We start from the raw sequence: 14,518 nt of genomic DNA, 5'->3' as shown, positions 1-14,518 counted from the left end.
TCCCATGCAACGTCCGGGATATACTTACACTAAAAAAAAAAAAATTATTCGTTGTCTGAACTCAAGTCCTGTAATTTTCAGCCAATTCTAGCCCAGCGTGGCGCATTAGTGGGTCAGGGAGGGCACGGGAACGGCGCGACCCGATAGCCTGGGAAACGGACAGCCGTGTCAGAAGGGCAGGTGCCAGTGGGGAGGAGGCCAGAGAGAAAGCCGCAGCTTCCTTCCACCTCGCGCCGAGCCCGCGGCAGCGCAAGGAACCTCTCCGGGTTCCTCCCGGCGGGAACCCCCTGCCCCAGAACTTTGGTCTCGTCCCATCCACCCCCGCCCGCGCCATGGTCTCGCCCTTGGGAGTTATCGATAACTCTACGCTCGACCTCGATCGACTCGCTCCGGCTCCCCTCGCCGTCCTGGACACAGCGGAGTGCGGAGTCGCCCGTAAGGTACGAGGCCGCGAGCCAGGGGCCGGGAACCGGCTGCTGGGTGGCTGGGAGAGTACGGCTAGGGGAAGCCGGCCAGCAGGACGGAGAAAGGGCGGTCGGCGGAGGACAGGGGAGCTCGGGGGTCCAGCCAGACTGCGCCCCTTCCCATCACGGCCCGCCGCCGGCCTGCTACGCATGCGCAGCCGCAGGGCTCGGCTTTCCCCTGCCCACCCGCCGCCTTGCGCACGCGCAGCCCGCCCCTGCGGCAGAGTGGCGCCCGCGCGTGACTGCCCCCTGTCGGCTGCGGGGGGGACGGCGCCCCCGCTGGGTGCGTGGGGCGGGGATGGAGCACGCGCCCTGGAGCCCCGGAGCCGCCCGGAGCCGGGTGTCACGCGTGTGACGCGTGTCCCTGAACCTACCTCCGCTTGTTGTCCCAACTCTAAATTGGGAATGATAAGCGCCATTCGGCAGCGCCCCGTGGGTCTGTAATCTGTTTAGCACAGTGTGTCCTCTAAGTACTTTACATCCTTCTCTGCAGATGCCCTGACCTTTGACCCCTGCTATTCAGCTCTAGGGCCCGTGCAGGCCACACCATGAACACGTCCCCAGGCACGGTGGGCAGTGACCCGGTCATCCTGGCCACTGCAGGCTACGACCACACCGTGCGCTTCTGGCAGGCCCACAGCGGCATCTGCACCCGGACTGTGCAGCACCAGGACTCCGTATCCTCCACCTGGGGCGGGCAGGGCGGCGCTGGAGGGATGCCTCATGTGGGGACCACAACCTGGGTGAAGGCCGGATGGTGAAGGCCTGGGGGCCCCTGTCCTCAGGGCTGCCTTCCCATCATCCTCCTTAACAATCCCAGCAGGTGAATGCCTTGGAGATCACACCAGACCGCAGTATGATTGCTGCTGCAGGTATCTGTGACCCTTGATCTCTAACCCCTGACCTCTGGTGGGTCGACCTGAGCACAACCAAGCTTCATTTCAGCCTGTGTCCCTAGGTTACCAGCACATCCGCATGTATGATCTCAACTCCAATAACCCCAACCCCATCATCAGCTATGATGGCGTCAACAAGAACATCGCGTCTGTGGGCTTCCACGAAGACGGCCGCTGGATGTACACGGGCGGCGAGGACTGCACAGCCAGGATCTGGGACCTCAGGTGCGGTGGGGAGGGGCCTGCTGCCTGGGGCTGGGCTGGGCTGCTCTGAGAGACCATTTTAGGTTGGGTTCTCTCCAAGCAGAGGCTGAAATAGGGAGCTTCCTGTGGGCGACTCAGTGAGAGAAGTGAGGACAGGAGGAGAGTGAATTGCATCAAAGCGCGAGTCCTGCCTTGAGCCCGGAGCTAGCGTGTTATTCCCCTTCCACCAGCCACTGGCTTAGGCTCCCTGCTGGAGTGGAGGGCCCTGCGTCTCGAGTATTTCCCAAGAGGCAGGTCCTTTAGCAGAGGGAGGGGAGGAGTGGCCAGGCTAAGGCCATCTGGGTAGGGCACCAACAAGCCCAGGTGGACAGCATGTGCCCTGGCCCGGTCCACAGGTCCCGGAACCTGCAGTGCCAGCGGATCTTCCAGGTGAACGCACCCATTAACTGCGTGTGCCTGCACCCCAACCAGGTGAGGGGTGCTCATGGGGCCAGGCACTCTGGGACTTTGGAGGGCTGGGCTTGGGTCCTGCCTCACCACCCCTGCACCCCAGGCAGAGCTCATCGTGGGTGACCAGAGCGGGGCTATCCACATCTGGGACTTGAAAACAGACCACAACGAGCAGCTGATCCCCGAGCCCGAGGTCTCCATCACGTCTGCCCACATTGACCCCGACGCCAGCTACATGGCAGCTGTCAATAGCGCTGTGAGTCCTGGAGGCAGGTGCTGGGTGGGGCCAGCTTGGCACTCAGCCCTTAGCCTCTGCAGGTGGGCTTATTCCTGGATGTCCCTTAGTGCCCCCCTCCTGCTTCCCCATCCTAGGCACTAACACCCACCCTGCCAGCAAAGCCAGAAGCGTGAATGTCGCTCCCAATGCCTTGGCCCTGTCTGCAGGCCGGTCGCTCTGCTTTCTGGAGTCTCTCCCAAGTCGGTCCACTTCCCTCTTTTCTCTCTGTTGCCTCCTGGTCCCAGTCACCCTCATTTCCCATGACAGCTGACACACTCTCTGAGGCCTCCTTTCCTCCTTCCTGACCTCCCCCGGCCCCTGACCCGTTCTCTCTTGGATGCTTCTAGTGGTGCCTCGTCAGTACCAGCCAGGTGGCATCATTCCCCTGGGGAGACCCAGGGCTACTGGCCTTGCCCTTAGGCTGCCGTGGTGTGGCCCCTGTTCTTCTCTCCAACCTCATTTTTTTCCGTTAACTCCATTTAATCTCAGCGTGTCACTTGTCCCTCTTGCCCCCGGATTTCCTTTCTCCTGGCCTTTGTCATGTTGTCCCTCTAGCTGGTGCCCTCTCCCGTGTACTTCCATTGGCCATCGGCATCCTCCAGGAAGGGGAATTTGAGTCTTTGGCCAGGTGTGGCCTCCTGTTCTTGGCTTGCCATGTGTGGCCCTTGGTTAGGGCCAGGCTACCCAGGTGCCTCCTGCAGGCAGGACCAGAGGGGCCTGTCCGCCCCGACCCAGGGTCCCCATGCACAGTTGAACCCCAGTGTTGGCCCCCAGGGCATCCTTCCCTGTGTCTCAGACCTGAGGCCTCGGGTCCCCCGTGACGGTCCTCCTGACCTCTAGGGAAACTGCTATGTCTGGAATCTGACGGGGGGCATTGGTGACGAGGTAACCCAGCTCATCCCCAAGACCAAGATCCCCGCCCACACGCGCTACGCCCTGCAGTGCCGCTTCAGCCCCGACTCCACGTGCGTGCAGGGCCTGCTGGCCCGGGAAGGGACCTGCCTGGGCTGTGGGCTGGAGACAGGAGGGGCTGCTGGGTGGAGTGGCTGCTGCTGGACATGCCCCCACGCCCATACCCCAGGCTCCTCGCCACCTGCTCGGCTGATCAGACATGCAAGATCTGGAGGACGTCCAACTTCTCCCTGATGACGGAGCTGAGCATCAAGAGCGGCAACCCCGGGGAGTCCTCCCGTGGTTGGATGTGGGGCTGTGCTTTCTCGGGGGACTCCCAGTACATCGTCACTGGTGAGCCCCGCCCGGCCTCCCCATCCCTGGCCTCCCAGCGCTGGCCTCCAGAGCCAGCCCACCTTGGCTGCGGCTCCCCCTCTGCTAGGGCCACCTGCCTGGCCTGCACCTCTGCTCTGAGCCCTGCCCAATCTCCCCCTCCAGCTTCCTCGGACAACCTGGCCCGGCTCTGGTGTGTGGAGACTGGAGAGATCAAGAGAGAGTATGGCGGCCACCAGAAGGCTGTCGTCTGCCTGGCGTTCAACGACAGTGTGCTGGGCTAGCCTGTGACCCCTCAGGACTGCTTGGTGTAGGTGGTGGCAGCTGGAGGGTCCCATGCAGCACCCAGGTCAGAACAGGCCCTACTGCCGGCCTACACCAGCTGGACCTGATGGCCCCCTGTGGCACCTTGACCTGCTGGGCCAGGCCGCCCTGGGACTCTCAGCCCCCAGTTGCTTATCCAGATGTGACAGCTCGACCCAAGCCAGGCTGCACACTCCTGGACTGGGCTAGCCTGCACTGCCTGGGAGTCAGCCAAGGGCCCAAAGCTGCTGAGGGGTGTGAGGCTGGTGCCCACCCCTAAGCTAGTGTGTTTCCTGTCCCCTCCCTGCCGCGTTTCAGGGCCTTAGTCCACAGAGAACACCACCGTGGCCAGGTGGAAGGGTTTATTAGTCCCTGCCGGCAGCTGTCCTCCCTGGTGCGGGTGACCTGGCCAGCCCGCTGGATTGGGGACAGGGACCGGGCTGGGCCAGGTCGGGGCTCAGTCTGGGAGGTAATAAAAGCAGACTGACACACAGATGTTGCTTGGGAAGCAGATGTCGATGCACAGATAAATCAGCCGCTGTCTCCGGGGCCCTGTGGCGAGGGTGCCGTGAATCCCCAAGGGCTCCGCCCCCAGCTCATCAAACCATCCCGAGGGCCCGGCCTCCCCCCACAGCGGCCCTGACTCACCCTCTGCTCGCCGGGCCCAGTAGATGGGGGTCCTTGTGCACAGGCGCTGCACCAAATCCCCCACCTGGGCAGGGTCCACCTCGTGGCTCCCCTGCACTGCCAGCAGCTCCTGGGTGTGTTGGGTGTCCTGGGCAGGGCCCCGAGGCTCTTGGACCTGTTGAGAAGGCTCTGGTGGGCTGTGGGACAGGGCTGCTCCCTACTCCTGGCTGGGCGGGGCTGGATACCCCCCAACCCCCAGTGATGTCCCCACCCTCTGCTCTTGTCAGCAGCCTGGGCTCAGGGTGGAGAGAGCTTCCTGTTCCCTGAAACCAGAGCTCCAGCCTATCCTGTGCCCAGCTGCACACAGGACCCTTTGTCTAGCCCCTGGTGGGGGGCTGTGCCCAGCAGGATGGCTCACCTTGGAGGTATCCATCAGCAGCCGCAGGGTCTCCCGATCACTGTCCTCCATCAGGCGGAGGAAGCAGGCCTGGTGCTCCTCGGGGCGGTAACAGATGCAGCCCTGGGGAGGCAGGGAGGTGAGGCAGGGCCACCCCGACCGACACCTGCAAGGGTGACGTGACCCCTCCCTGCCCACTCACGCTCTGCCCGTCGAACAGCACCACCCAGCTGTGGTTGCTCTGAGGTGAGGTCACTGTGATGGTCGCTGCGTTCCGGGCCACGTCCACCAGGATGGTTTGGTTGGGCCGGGGCATGTGGGGGCTTGGGAGGGTCATTCGCAGCGTCTGCAGCCTTGGCTGGCAGTGGGAGTTGGAGTTCAGCTGGGCAGCTGGACAACCCCAGCACAGCCGCCAGCTCTGGGCTGCAGGACTCCTGACATCCCCGAGTGGGCCCTTCCACCTCTGGCCATCTGCTCCTAGGCGGTCACTGCCTGCTCTGCACCCTGGCTCTGCTGGAGGCTGGGATGTGCCAGCTTCCCTTTCCCCTTTTCACTGTCCACATCCCTGGTGCTGAGGAGGGGCTCACCTTGGGAGGGCCCTGAGCGAAGCCAAGAAGCCCTCCAGCCACAGCTCCCGCAGTGGCCAGTGCCAGGAGCAGCAGCAGCAGGGATAGGCCCGTGGCTCTCCAGCCCCCACAGGTGGGCTTGGTCTTCACCTGGGGGCGCATTAGGGTCAGAAGGGTCATGGGGTTTAGAGATCAGGGAGCCAGTGGGCTGGGGAAGGGAGGGGCTGGGTGGCCGGGGGCACCCCCTGGGTCCTTGCTGCAGGAGTGATGGGAGGCACTCACCCCTGTAGGCCCAGGTTTGGGGCGCTCAGCGCGGCAGTTCGCTGGCTTCATCCTGCAGCCCCTGCTCACAATGTGCCGATTGTCTGCGCCCCTTGTCTGCAGCCTTGGCCGGGGAAACTCAGAACGCCTCCCCTCCTAACCCCGCGCCTCTCCCTCAGCTCCGGATCTGATATCCAGGTCAGAGCCAGGACAGTCCCCTCCTCCCACCTGGGGGATGCCTGTCACCAGGCCCGGCTCCAGACACCTGGCCTGTGCAGACTGGAGATCAGGGTCTGGGAGGCATAGGGCTGGGCCGAGTAGAAATCCAGTCCAGCTGACCGACTGGAGGGCAGTCCAGGCCCGGCCAGGGCGACTCACTAAGTGTGGGTGGGGTGGATTTCGTTTTCCTAAAGTGGCCTGAGTCTCTCAGGTTACCCTTGACTCCCAGAGCTGGGCACAGGGCCTGACACACCACAAGCTGTCAATAAATGTCTGCTCAGTGAATGACAGGTGTGGGACTATGCACCCCCAGCCACTTCCCAGTCCCCACACACCCAAGTCCAGGGGGTTCCTGAAGGCTGGACCACAGACAGGCAGCCTGCTGTGCCTGTGCCCCCAGAATAGTCAGGCCAGCCTCGGGGGCCCGCCCAGCACTTTTTTTTTTTGAGATGGGAGTCTTGCTGTGTCCCCTAGGCTGGAGTGGAGTGGCGTGATCTCGGCTCACTGCAACCTCTGTCTCCTGGGTTCACACAATTCTCACGCCTCAGCCTCCTGAGTAGCTGGGATTACAGATATATGCCACCATGTCCCGCTAATTTTTGTATTTTTAGTAGAGATGGGTTTCCACCATTTTGGCCAGGCTGGTCTTGAACTCCTGACCGCAAGTGATCCGCCTGCCTCAGCCTCCTAAAGTGTTGGGATTACAGGTGTGAGCCACCGCGCCCGGCCCAGAATTACTTCTGAGCTCTGCCCCCTGCCCTGGGCTCTCTGCCATGGCAGCCCACCAGCTTCACTCTGAGGCCTTTTCCTTCCCTGGTTTCCCTTTGTGCCTGGCTTTCCCTCATTCTCCAGAACATCTTCCTCTGACCCAGGCCAGGAGTGGGCAGTTGCCATTCCAGCTCGAGTTGGAACCCCAGCTACCCATCTACTTTGAATCCTCCCACCCGCGGCGAGACGGCATCGCCCGGGCCAATGCAAGGCGAGAGCAAGGACACCCGAGCCAGTGTGGGTTTGAGAGTTTAATCTGTGCTCTGGTGCAGACAGTGCCGCAGCCCCTCATGGGCTAGAGACAGGGCGCACAGGGACTCCTAGCCCCCACCCGGCAAGAGAGGCATCACCGAGGCTGCACCTGCCACGCACTCTTGGTGTGACTGCACCCTGCCAGGCCAGACCCGGCTTGAGCCAACCTAGCCAAGCCAGCGTCAGCGCCACCAGCCTCATGGGCACAGCCGCCCTCATGCTGCTCCGCAGCACCCTCTAAACCTGACATCCCAGGCCTGGGAGGTGCTGAAGGCTCAGGACGCCCCTTATTGCTCTGAAGTCTTTGTGACCAAGTGGAGTGTTGTGACTATGGGGCCAAGAGAGAAGCTGCCGGGCAGGGTGCTGGTAGGGAGCCAGCCAGAAGGTGGGTGTCCTGGTATGGCCTTGCTGAGTCTGCTGTCAGGCCTGTGAAAGGTCAGCAGAGCAAAGGAGCAGGCAGGAGAGACCAGAGCCCCGCCCAGAACCTTGGCGAGCTGGTGGCCCTGCCAAGTCCTCCTCCTGGCCACTGAAGAGGGAATCCAGGGCAAGGCAGGTGACCTCCTGGGCCACCAGCTTCTAACCCCTACCCCAACCTAGGGAATGGGAAGACTAGAAGAGACTGGATGCTTTGTAAAGGACTTGCTGTTCTCGGGGACACAACTCTCCTCCCCTCCCCTCCCAGAGCCCTGGATGACTGACAGGCATTCCTAGGCCAACACATGCTTCAGCCGAGCTGCCGAATGCAGGGCACCTGGATGACAGGCATTCCTCAGCCAACACATGCTTCAGCCGTGCTACTGGCTGCAGGGCACAGAGGCTCCTTTAGTGGGATTTTCCCTATGACACAGAGCACAGCTATTAACACACTTAAGATTCAACTCCATTGCCTGACACAGTTGTTCAAAGTTAAAAACTGTTTGGTAGCAGCACTGCTCTGAGCTCCCTGCACTGCAGCCCCGAGTTCAGCGAAGGCGTTCACGCCATCGCGGCTGCTCAGTCCAAATCACCTGGGTTTAAATGCACACTTGAGACGGCAAGAGGTTTAGCTGGGCCGCATTTGCAGAACTGGGCAGCAGCCCTGGGTATCTGAAACGGAACAGACACTCAGTTGTGACATCAGAGTGGTTTTCAAGGAAGTAGGGGAGGCGGGAGGGTGGTGAGGGCAGCACTTTGTACCCAGTGGCAGAGAGATGCCACCTGGGAGCAGCCTCCTCCACTCTCTCCCTGCCGGGAGGCACAGGAACACAGAAGGCTCCGCCGGACTTCCAGTCACACTGATGGGACCCTGGTCCATGCAAGCCTCTCCCAATAGTCAGAATAATCAGTCCCTCCACCCCCTGAGGGGCTGGATCCCTGAATGAGTTTTTCCATAAAATACAGGACACACACCCCTAGACCTGCCTCGGTTACCTGAATCCCGGACAGGTGCTGAGCCTGCCCCCCACAACGCCACAATGCCTTCCAAGCCTAAAAGTGCATCTTCGATTACAAGCATCTGTAAACAAAATCGTCTCCCAAACGTGTACTTACAAGGTTAACAATGAATGCCTTTGCTTAACTCCAATTACACTCCTTGAAGCCACTTAGCTGAGCAGATGCCTAAGCCCCACCTATTAATTTGGGTAACTGGTTTTCAATTTTTTTTTTTTTTATTCTGGAGATTAAAGACACCCAATCTTTAACCTTGAAGGGCAGGCAAAAGGTCGGCTATGCTGTCAACATAGAAGTCAGGCACCATTTTCTTCTTAGACACGCAGTCACTTTCCTGATTATTCTTCACATCTCCTAGAGTGGAGACTCCGGTGAGGGTCAGGATGGTCTTCAGGCCACAGGTGACGCCTAGGAGGATGTCTGTGTCCAGGCGGTCTCCCACCATGACGGTGCGCTCGGGGTTGATGCCGTATTCCTTGGACACGCAGTCGAAGATGAAGCGGCTGGGCTTCCCGATGATGTCGGCCTGGCGCTGGGCGGCCATCTCCACGGCTCGGACCAGACAGCCGGTACCTGCGGGGCACAGGGGACCGGGTCAAAGGGCGGGAAGGGGGCCCGCCGCCCGCCCCCCAGCCTCCCGCCCCAGGGCGCACGGACCCGCGATGAAGCGGCCGTTCTCCAGCGGAAGCCGGTTGTCCATGTTAGTGCCCACGAGCAGGCAGTCGGGCTGCTGCAGGTAGCGCAGGGCCTTGGTGAGCTTCATGTAACTGAAGTGCGGGTCAAAGCCCACCACCACTGCGCGCACGTCGGGCTCCAGCGGCGCGTGCAGCCAGTCACCGGGACCCTCGCCCTGCAGTGGCTCGGGCCCCACGCCCACGCTGGTGACGCCCACGGCCTCCAGCTCGGCGGCCAGAGCCGGGCTGCCAAGCACATAGGCCTTGGGCGCGGGCGCGCCGGCTAGGCGCTGGCGAAGGTAGAGAGCGGTGCAGTAGGCCGTGCCGAAGACCTCCAGGCCGGCGCCGGGCCCCGCGGGGCCGCCGAAGCCCAGGCGCCGCAGCTTCTCGGCGTAGGCAGCGCGGGTCTTGCTGCTGTTGTTGGTGATGAAGCCCAGGCGCTTGCCGCGGGCCCGCAGCGCCCGCAGGGCCTCGGGAGCGCCAGGCACGGCCGTCTCCCCGCGCCACAGTACGCCGTCGCAGTCAAACAGCAACGTGTCCACGTCGGCCAGCAGCGCCTGTGCCCGCTCGGCGCTCAGCCGCACGCAGCGGGCGTCGTCGCCACCGGCCTCCGCCGCCGCCGCCATCGCCGCCCGCCGGCCGCTGCCGCCCGCCGGCCGCTCCTCGCAGCCGCCCGCCGCGGCGCCCTCCCCGCCCCCGGGGCGCTCATTGGCTCCGCGCCTCGCGCCCACCACCCATTGGTCTGCACCTTCGCCAATCCGCCCCCGCCTCCCGCGGGCTGCGGGAGGTCAGCGCCAATCGGCGAGGGCCGGTGCGGGGAGGCGGGCGATCATTGGCTACCGGGCTCGGGGCGCCCCGGTGATTGGCTGGCAGGGCGCCAACCGGCATTCGGAGTGAAGCGCTCGCTGCGGAAATGCTGCAGAGGGGAGAGTAACGCAGGCGCAAGGCCGGTGCTCCCGGGCGGCCGCGGGGCCGCTCACCCATTGGAAGCGAGTGGTCAGCCTAGGTGACGAGGCCCTTCACTGAGTGACCCGGCCCAGGCCGGCTGCCCATTGGCCGGTCTCTCCCGCGGGCACGGGCGGGGCTCCAGCAGGAGCGTCGCGGGAGGGGGCTGGGGCCGCAGGGGCCGAGGCACCTCCGCCGGCCGCGCCCGTGCCTCTGCCGTGGACGCGCTCGGGACACCGGGCCACCACGTGGGTCGCTTACCTGCCAGTCCCGCGAGCCAGCCCGGGGCTCCTTCCCCGGCAGGCCTGCGTACTCGCCTCATTCCTTTGCGAAAACGCGTTCCCTGTGCCTTGGAGGTCACACGAACCAGACATTACCAGGCCGTGGGGTTAGGGTCTAAGGACACTGCCTAGAACCTGGTACTCAGTGATTGCTCGCCGTCATCGTCAATTATTAGGTATTTAATTGAAGCAAAACATTACATTAAAGGGTATGAAAACCGTGCAACTCGATGGAAGTTTTACATTATTTATTTATTTATTTATTTATTGAGACGGAGTCTCGCTCTGTCGCCCAGGCTGGAGTGCAGTGGCGCGATGTCAGCTCACTGCCAGCTCAGCCTCCCGGGTTCACGCCATTCTCCTGCCTCAGCCTCCCGAGTAGCTGGGACTACAGGCGCATGCCGCCACGCCTGGCTAATTTTTTGTGTTTTTAGTAGAGACGGGGTTTCACCGTGTTAGCGAGGATGGTCTTGATCTGCTGACCTCGTGATCCGCCCGCCTCAGCCTCCCAAAGTGCTGGGATTACAGGCGTGAGCCACCGCGCCCGGCCGGAAGTTTTACATTTTTACATGTATATATATATTTTGCGACAGGGTCTTGCTGTCTCCCAGGCCGGAGTGGAGTGGCCGGATCACAGCTCACTGTAGCCTTGACCTCCCAGGCTCATGTGATGCTCCTACCTAAGCATCCAAAGTAGCTGGGACCAGAGGTGTGTGCCACTACGCCTAATTTTTTTTTTTTTTTTTTGAGACGGATTTTCGCTCGTTTCCCAAACTGGAGTGCAATGGCGCGATCTCGGCTCACTGCAACCTGTGCCTCCTGGGTTCAAGCAATTCTCCTGCCTCAGCCTCCTGAGAACCTGGGATTACAGGCACGCACCACCATGCCAGGCTAATTTTTTGTATTTTTAGTAGAAATGGAGTTTCACCATGTTGACCAGGCTGGTCTCAAACTCCTGACCTCAGGTGATCCACCCCCCTTGGCCTCCCAGAGTCCTGGGATTACAGGCGGGAGCCACCACGCCCAACCTAATTTTTTTTTTTTTTTTGAGACGGAGTCTTGCTGTGTCTCCCAGACTGGAGTGCAGTGGCACGGTCTCGACTGCAAGCTCCACCTCCCAGGTTCACGCCATTCTCCTGCCTCAGCCTCCCGAGTAGCTGGGACTACAGGCGCCCGCCACCACGCCTGGCTAATTTTTTGTATTTTTAGTAGAGACAGAGTTGCACTGTGTTAGCCAGGATGGTCTTGATCTCCTGACCTCGTGATCCACCCGCCTCGGCCTCCCAAAGTGCTAGGATTACAGGCATGAGCCACCACGCCCAGCCTTTTTTTTCTATAAATTTAAATTTTTTGTAGAGATGGAGTCTCACTATGTTGGCCAGGCTGGTCTCCAACTCCTGGCCTCCAGTGATCCTCCTGTCTTGGCCTCCCAAAGGGCTGGGATTACAGGCGTGAACTACTGCACCTAGCAAATTTTTTACATATGTATATGCTTGTGTAAACATAACCCAGACCAAAGTATAAAGTATTTCCAACACCCCAGGAAGTTCCCTCTTGTTCCTATCCAGTCAACAGCAGATAGCACATTGCTGACTACTTTTCTGACTCCTATCACCACAGAGTCACGACCAAGCCTCTGGACTGCTTTATACCTGGGATTATATGGTATGTGTTTCTGGCTCTTGCTTCTATGATTTAACATAATGTTTATGAAATTCATCCTTCTGGCTGGGTGCTGTGGCTCACGCCTATAATCCCAGCCCTTTCGGAGGCCGAGGCGGGCAGATCACCTGAGGTCGGGAGTTGGAGACCAGCCTGGCCAATATGGTGAAACCCTGTCTCTACCAAAAGAACAAAAATTAGCCAAATGTGATGGCACATGACTGTAATATTAGCTACTTGAGAGGCTGAGGCAGGAGAATCGCTTGCACCTGGGAGGCGGAGGCTGCAGTGAGCTGAGATTGCACCACTGCACTCCAGCCCCGGCAACAGAGCAAGAGTCCATATCAAAAAAAAAAAAAAAAGGCTGGGCGCGGTGGCTCACACCTGTAACCCCAGCACTTTGGGAGGCCGAGAGGGGTGGATCATGAGGTCAGGAGATCGAGACCATCTTGGCTAACACGGTGAAACCCCGTCTCTACTAAAAATACAAAAAAATTAGCTGGGCGTGGTGGTGGGGGCCTATAGTCCCAGCTACTCGGGAGGCTGAGGTAGCAGAATGGTGTGAACCCGGGAGGCGGAGCTTGCAGTAAGCCGAGATTGCGCCATTGCACTCCAGCCTGGGCAACAGAGCGAGACTCCGTCTCAAAAAAAAAAACCAAAAAGATGACCTTGACCTTGAGCAGAACTGGATTTGACAACAATCACACTCTGCATTTACTACAGGGCAAGAGGTAGCTGATTTGAGACAACGGCTGGAATGGGGACTGTTGATGATGCCCAGCCACGGGCCGTCTTCTTCCACACTCGCCCGGCTGCCTTGGCTTACTGGGCACTCTGTGAGCATCTAGGCTGCGGCACCACTGCTCCTTACCTTCATTACCTCCTTAGAGTCACAGGACAGGCCTGAGAGGCAGGGATTATTCATATCTCCATTTATAGATGGCCAAACTGAGCCATGGAGAGTCGCCGGCTGGACAAGGTTGAGTTGGGATTAAACTCAGTCGACCCCAAAGCTGAGCTCTGCCCCATCTGGTCGGCTTAACATCCTCAGAATGTGCTTGTATGTCTGCAGGTGGGAGGGGAGGCATGGTCACTTGTGGGGAAGGTCCTGGCAGAGGCTGGGAGGGAAAGTGCGCTTGAGAGGAGAGGACTGACTTTGGGAACAAGGTGATGTGGCCCTGCATCTGGGGGTAGAGGACCCCTTTGGGTGCCCCCCACACAGGAGGCATTCAGTCTCTATCTGTGAGGGGATGACTCCACTGTCTCCCCAGGTAAGCATCCTGTACTGCAAGCTGACCTGGGGATGACTTTCAGTGGCACAAAAACAGACACTATTTCATGTTAACAGAGTTGAATCAATTTACATTGCAATAGAAAATATAAGTAGCTCACTGGGCATGGTAGCTCACGCCTGTAATCCCAGCACTTTGGGAAGCTGAGGCAGGTGGATCACCTGAGGTCAGGAGTTTGAGACCAGCCTTACTAACATGGAGAAACCCCATCTCTACTAAAAATACAAAATTAGCTGGGTGTGGTGGTGCATGCCTGTAATCCCAGCTACTCGGGAGGCTGAGGGGCAGGAGAATCATTTGAACCTGGGAGGCGGAGGTTGTGGTGAGCCGAGATTGCACCACTGCACTCCAGCCTAGGCAACAAGAGTGAAACTCCCACTCAAAAAAAAAAAAAAAAATAGCTGGGTGTGGTAGCGTGCACCTGTAGTCCCAGCTACTCGGGAGGCTGAGGCAGGAGAATCACTTGAATCCGGGAGGCAGAGGTTGTGGTGAGCAGAGATTGCGCCACTGCCTGGGTAACAACAGTGAAATTCTCTCCCCCACCAAAAAAAAAAAAAAAAATATATATATATATATATAAAACAAATATATATAAAACATATAAACAAATACATATATATAAAACAAATATATATATATAAAATATGTATATGTAGCCATTGAATCAGTGTTTTCACAGATGTATTGCTTCTTCTTTTTTTTTTTTTTTGAGACGGAATCTCACTCTGTCACCCAGGCTGGAGTGCAGTGGTGTGATCTCGGCTCACTGCAAGCTCCGCCTCCCGGGTTCATGCCATTCTCCTGCCTCGGCCTCCCAAGTAGTTGGGACTACAGGCGCCCGCCACCATGTCCAGCTAATTTTTTGTATTTTTAGTAGAGACGGGGTTTCACCATGTTAGTCAGGATGGTCTTGATCTCCTGACCTCGTGATCCGCCCGCCTTGGCCTCCCAGTGCTGGAGTTACAGGTGTGAGCCACCGCGCCCGGCCTCACAGATGTATTGCTTCTAATGAGTTAAGCTAAAAAGAGGGATGTTGAAAAAGGATGCAAGTGACCAAAAAAAAAAAAAAAAAAAAAAGAAAAAGGTAATTTAAATATTCTTCAACATGGGATTGGCTAAATAAAGGATTTTGGAGGCCGGACGCAGTGGCTCACACCTGTAATCCCAGCACTTTGGGAAGCTGAGGTGGGCGGATCTTTTTTTTTTTTTTTTTTTTTTTTTTTTTTTTTAGACGGAGTCTCGCTCTGTAGCCCAGGCTGGAGAGCAGTGGCCGGATCTCAGCTCACTGCAAGCTCCGCCTCCCGGGTTCACGCCATTCTCCGGCC

At 59.2% G+C, this 14,518-nt stretch overlaps 3 protein-coding genes across 7 annotated transcripts; 1 reads left to right on the top strand and 2 right to left on the bottom strand.

Moving 5' to 3' along the window:
- The first annotated feature begins 409 nt into the window (after positions 1–409).
- Positions 410–4,308, top strand: MLST8 (MTOR associated protein, LST8 homolog). The gene is made up of 9 exons (XM_050774464.1): positions 410–440; positions 988–1,141; positions 1,285–1,336; positions 1,423–1,585; positions 1,960–2,035; positions 2,118–2,270; positions 3,132–3,256; positions 3,373–3,536; positions 3,681–4,308. The coding sequence occupies exons 2-9, from the start codon at positions 1,013–1,015 to the stop codon at positions 3,797–3,799; spliced, it is 981 nt and encodes a 326-aa protein (XP_050630421.1). The 5' UTR covers positions 410–440; positions 988–1,012; the 3' UTR covers positions 3,800–4,308.
- Positions 4,166–6,266, bottom strand: BRICD5 (BRICHOS domain containing 5). Of its 4 annotated transcripts, XM_050774509.1 has the most exons (6): positions 5,691–6,266; positions 5,430–5,558; positions 5,045–5,200; positions 4,864–4,965; positions 4,467–4,620; positions 4,166–4,370 (listed from the first exon to the last, which is right to left on the bottom strand). In XM_050774509.1, the coding sequence occupies exons 1-6, from the start codon at positions 5,739–5,741 to the stop codon at positions 4,276–4,278; spliced, it is 687 nt and encodes a 228-aa protein (XP_050630466.1). In that variant the 5' UTR covers positions 5,742–6,266; the 3' UTR covers positions 4,166–4,275. The 4 variants fall into 4 exon arrangements, with proteins under 4 accessions (XP_050630466.1, XP_050630465.1, XP_050630468.1 ...); XM_050774508.1 differs by having other exon boundaries at positions 4,166–4,620; XM_050774511.1 differs by lacking the exon at positions 5,045–5,200 and having other exon boundaries at positions 4,166–4,620.
- A 628-nt stretch (positions 6,267–6,894) lies between these two features.
- PGP (phosphoglycolate phosphatase) lies at positions 6,895–9,702 on the bottom strand. 2 transcript variants are annotated; one of them, XM_050774472.1, is made up of 2 exons: positions 8,997–9,702; positions 6,895–8,912 (listed from the first exon to the last, which is right to left on the bottom strand). In XM_050774472.1, exons 1-2 carry the CDS (start codon positions 9,637–9,639, stop codon positions 8,587–8,589), a joined length of 969 nt encoding a protein of 322 aa, XP_050630429.1. In that variant the 5' UTR covers positions 9,640–9,702; the 3' UTR covers positions 6,895–8,586. The 2 variants fall into 2 exon arrangements, with proteins under 2 accessions (XP_050630429.1, XP_050630430.1); XM_050774473.1 differs by having other exon boundaries at positions 9,001–9,697.
- Between the last annotated feature and the right edge of the window lie 4,816 nt (positions 9,703–14,518).

The sequence above is a fragment of the Macaca thibetana genome, chromosome 20 (assembly GCF_024542745.1).
Source record: "Macaca thibetana thibetana isolate TM-01 chromosome 20, ASM2454274v1, whole genome shotgun sequence".
In the NCBI taxonomy this organism is placed as follows: domain Eukaryota; kingdom Metazoa; phylum Chordata; class Mammalia; order Primates; family Cercopithecidae; genus Macaca; species Macaca thibetana.
Note: the sequence above shows the minus strand (reverse complement) of the source record. Positions and strands in the feature narration are given on the sequence as shown.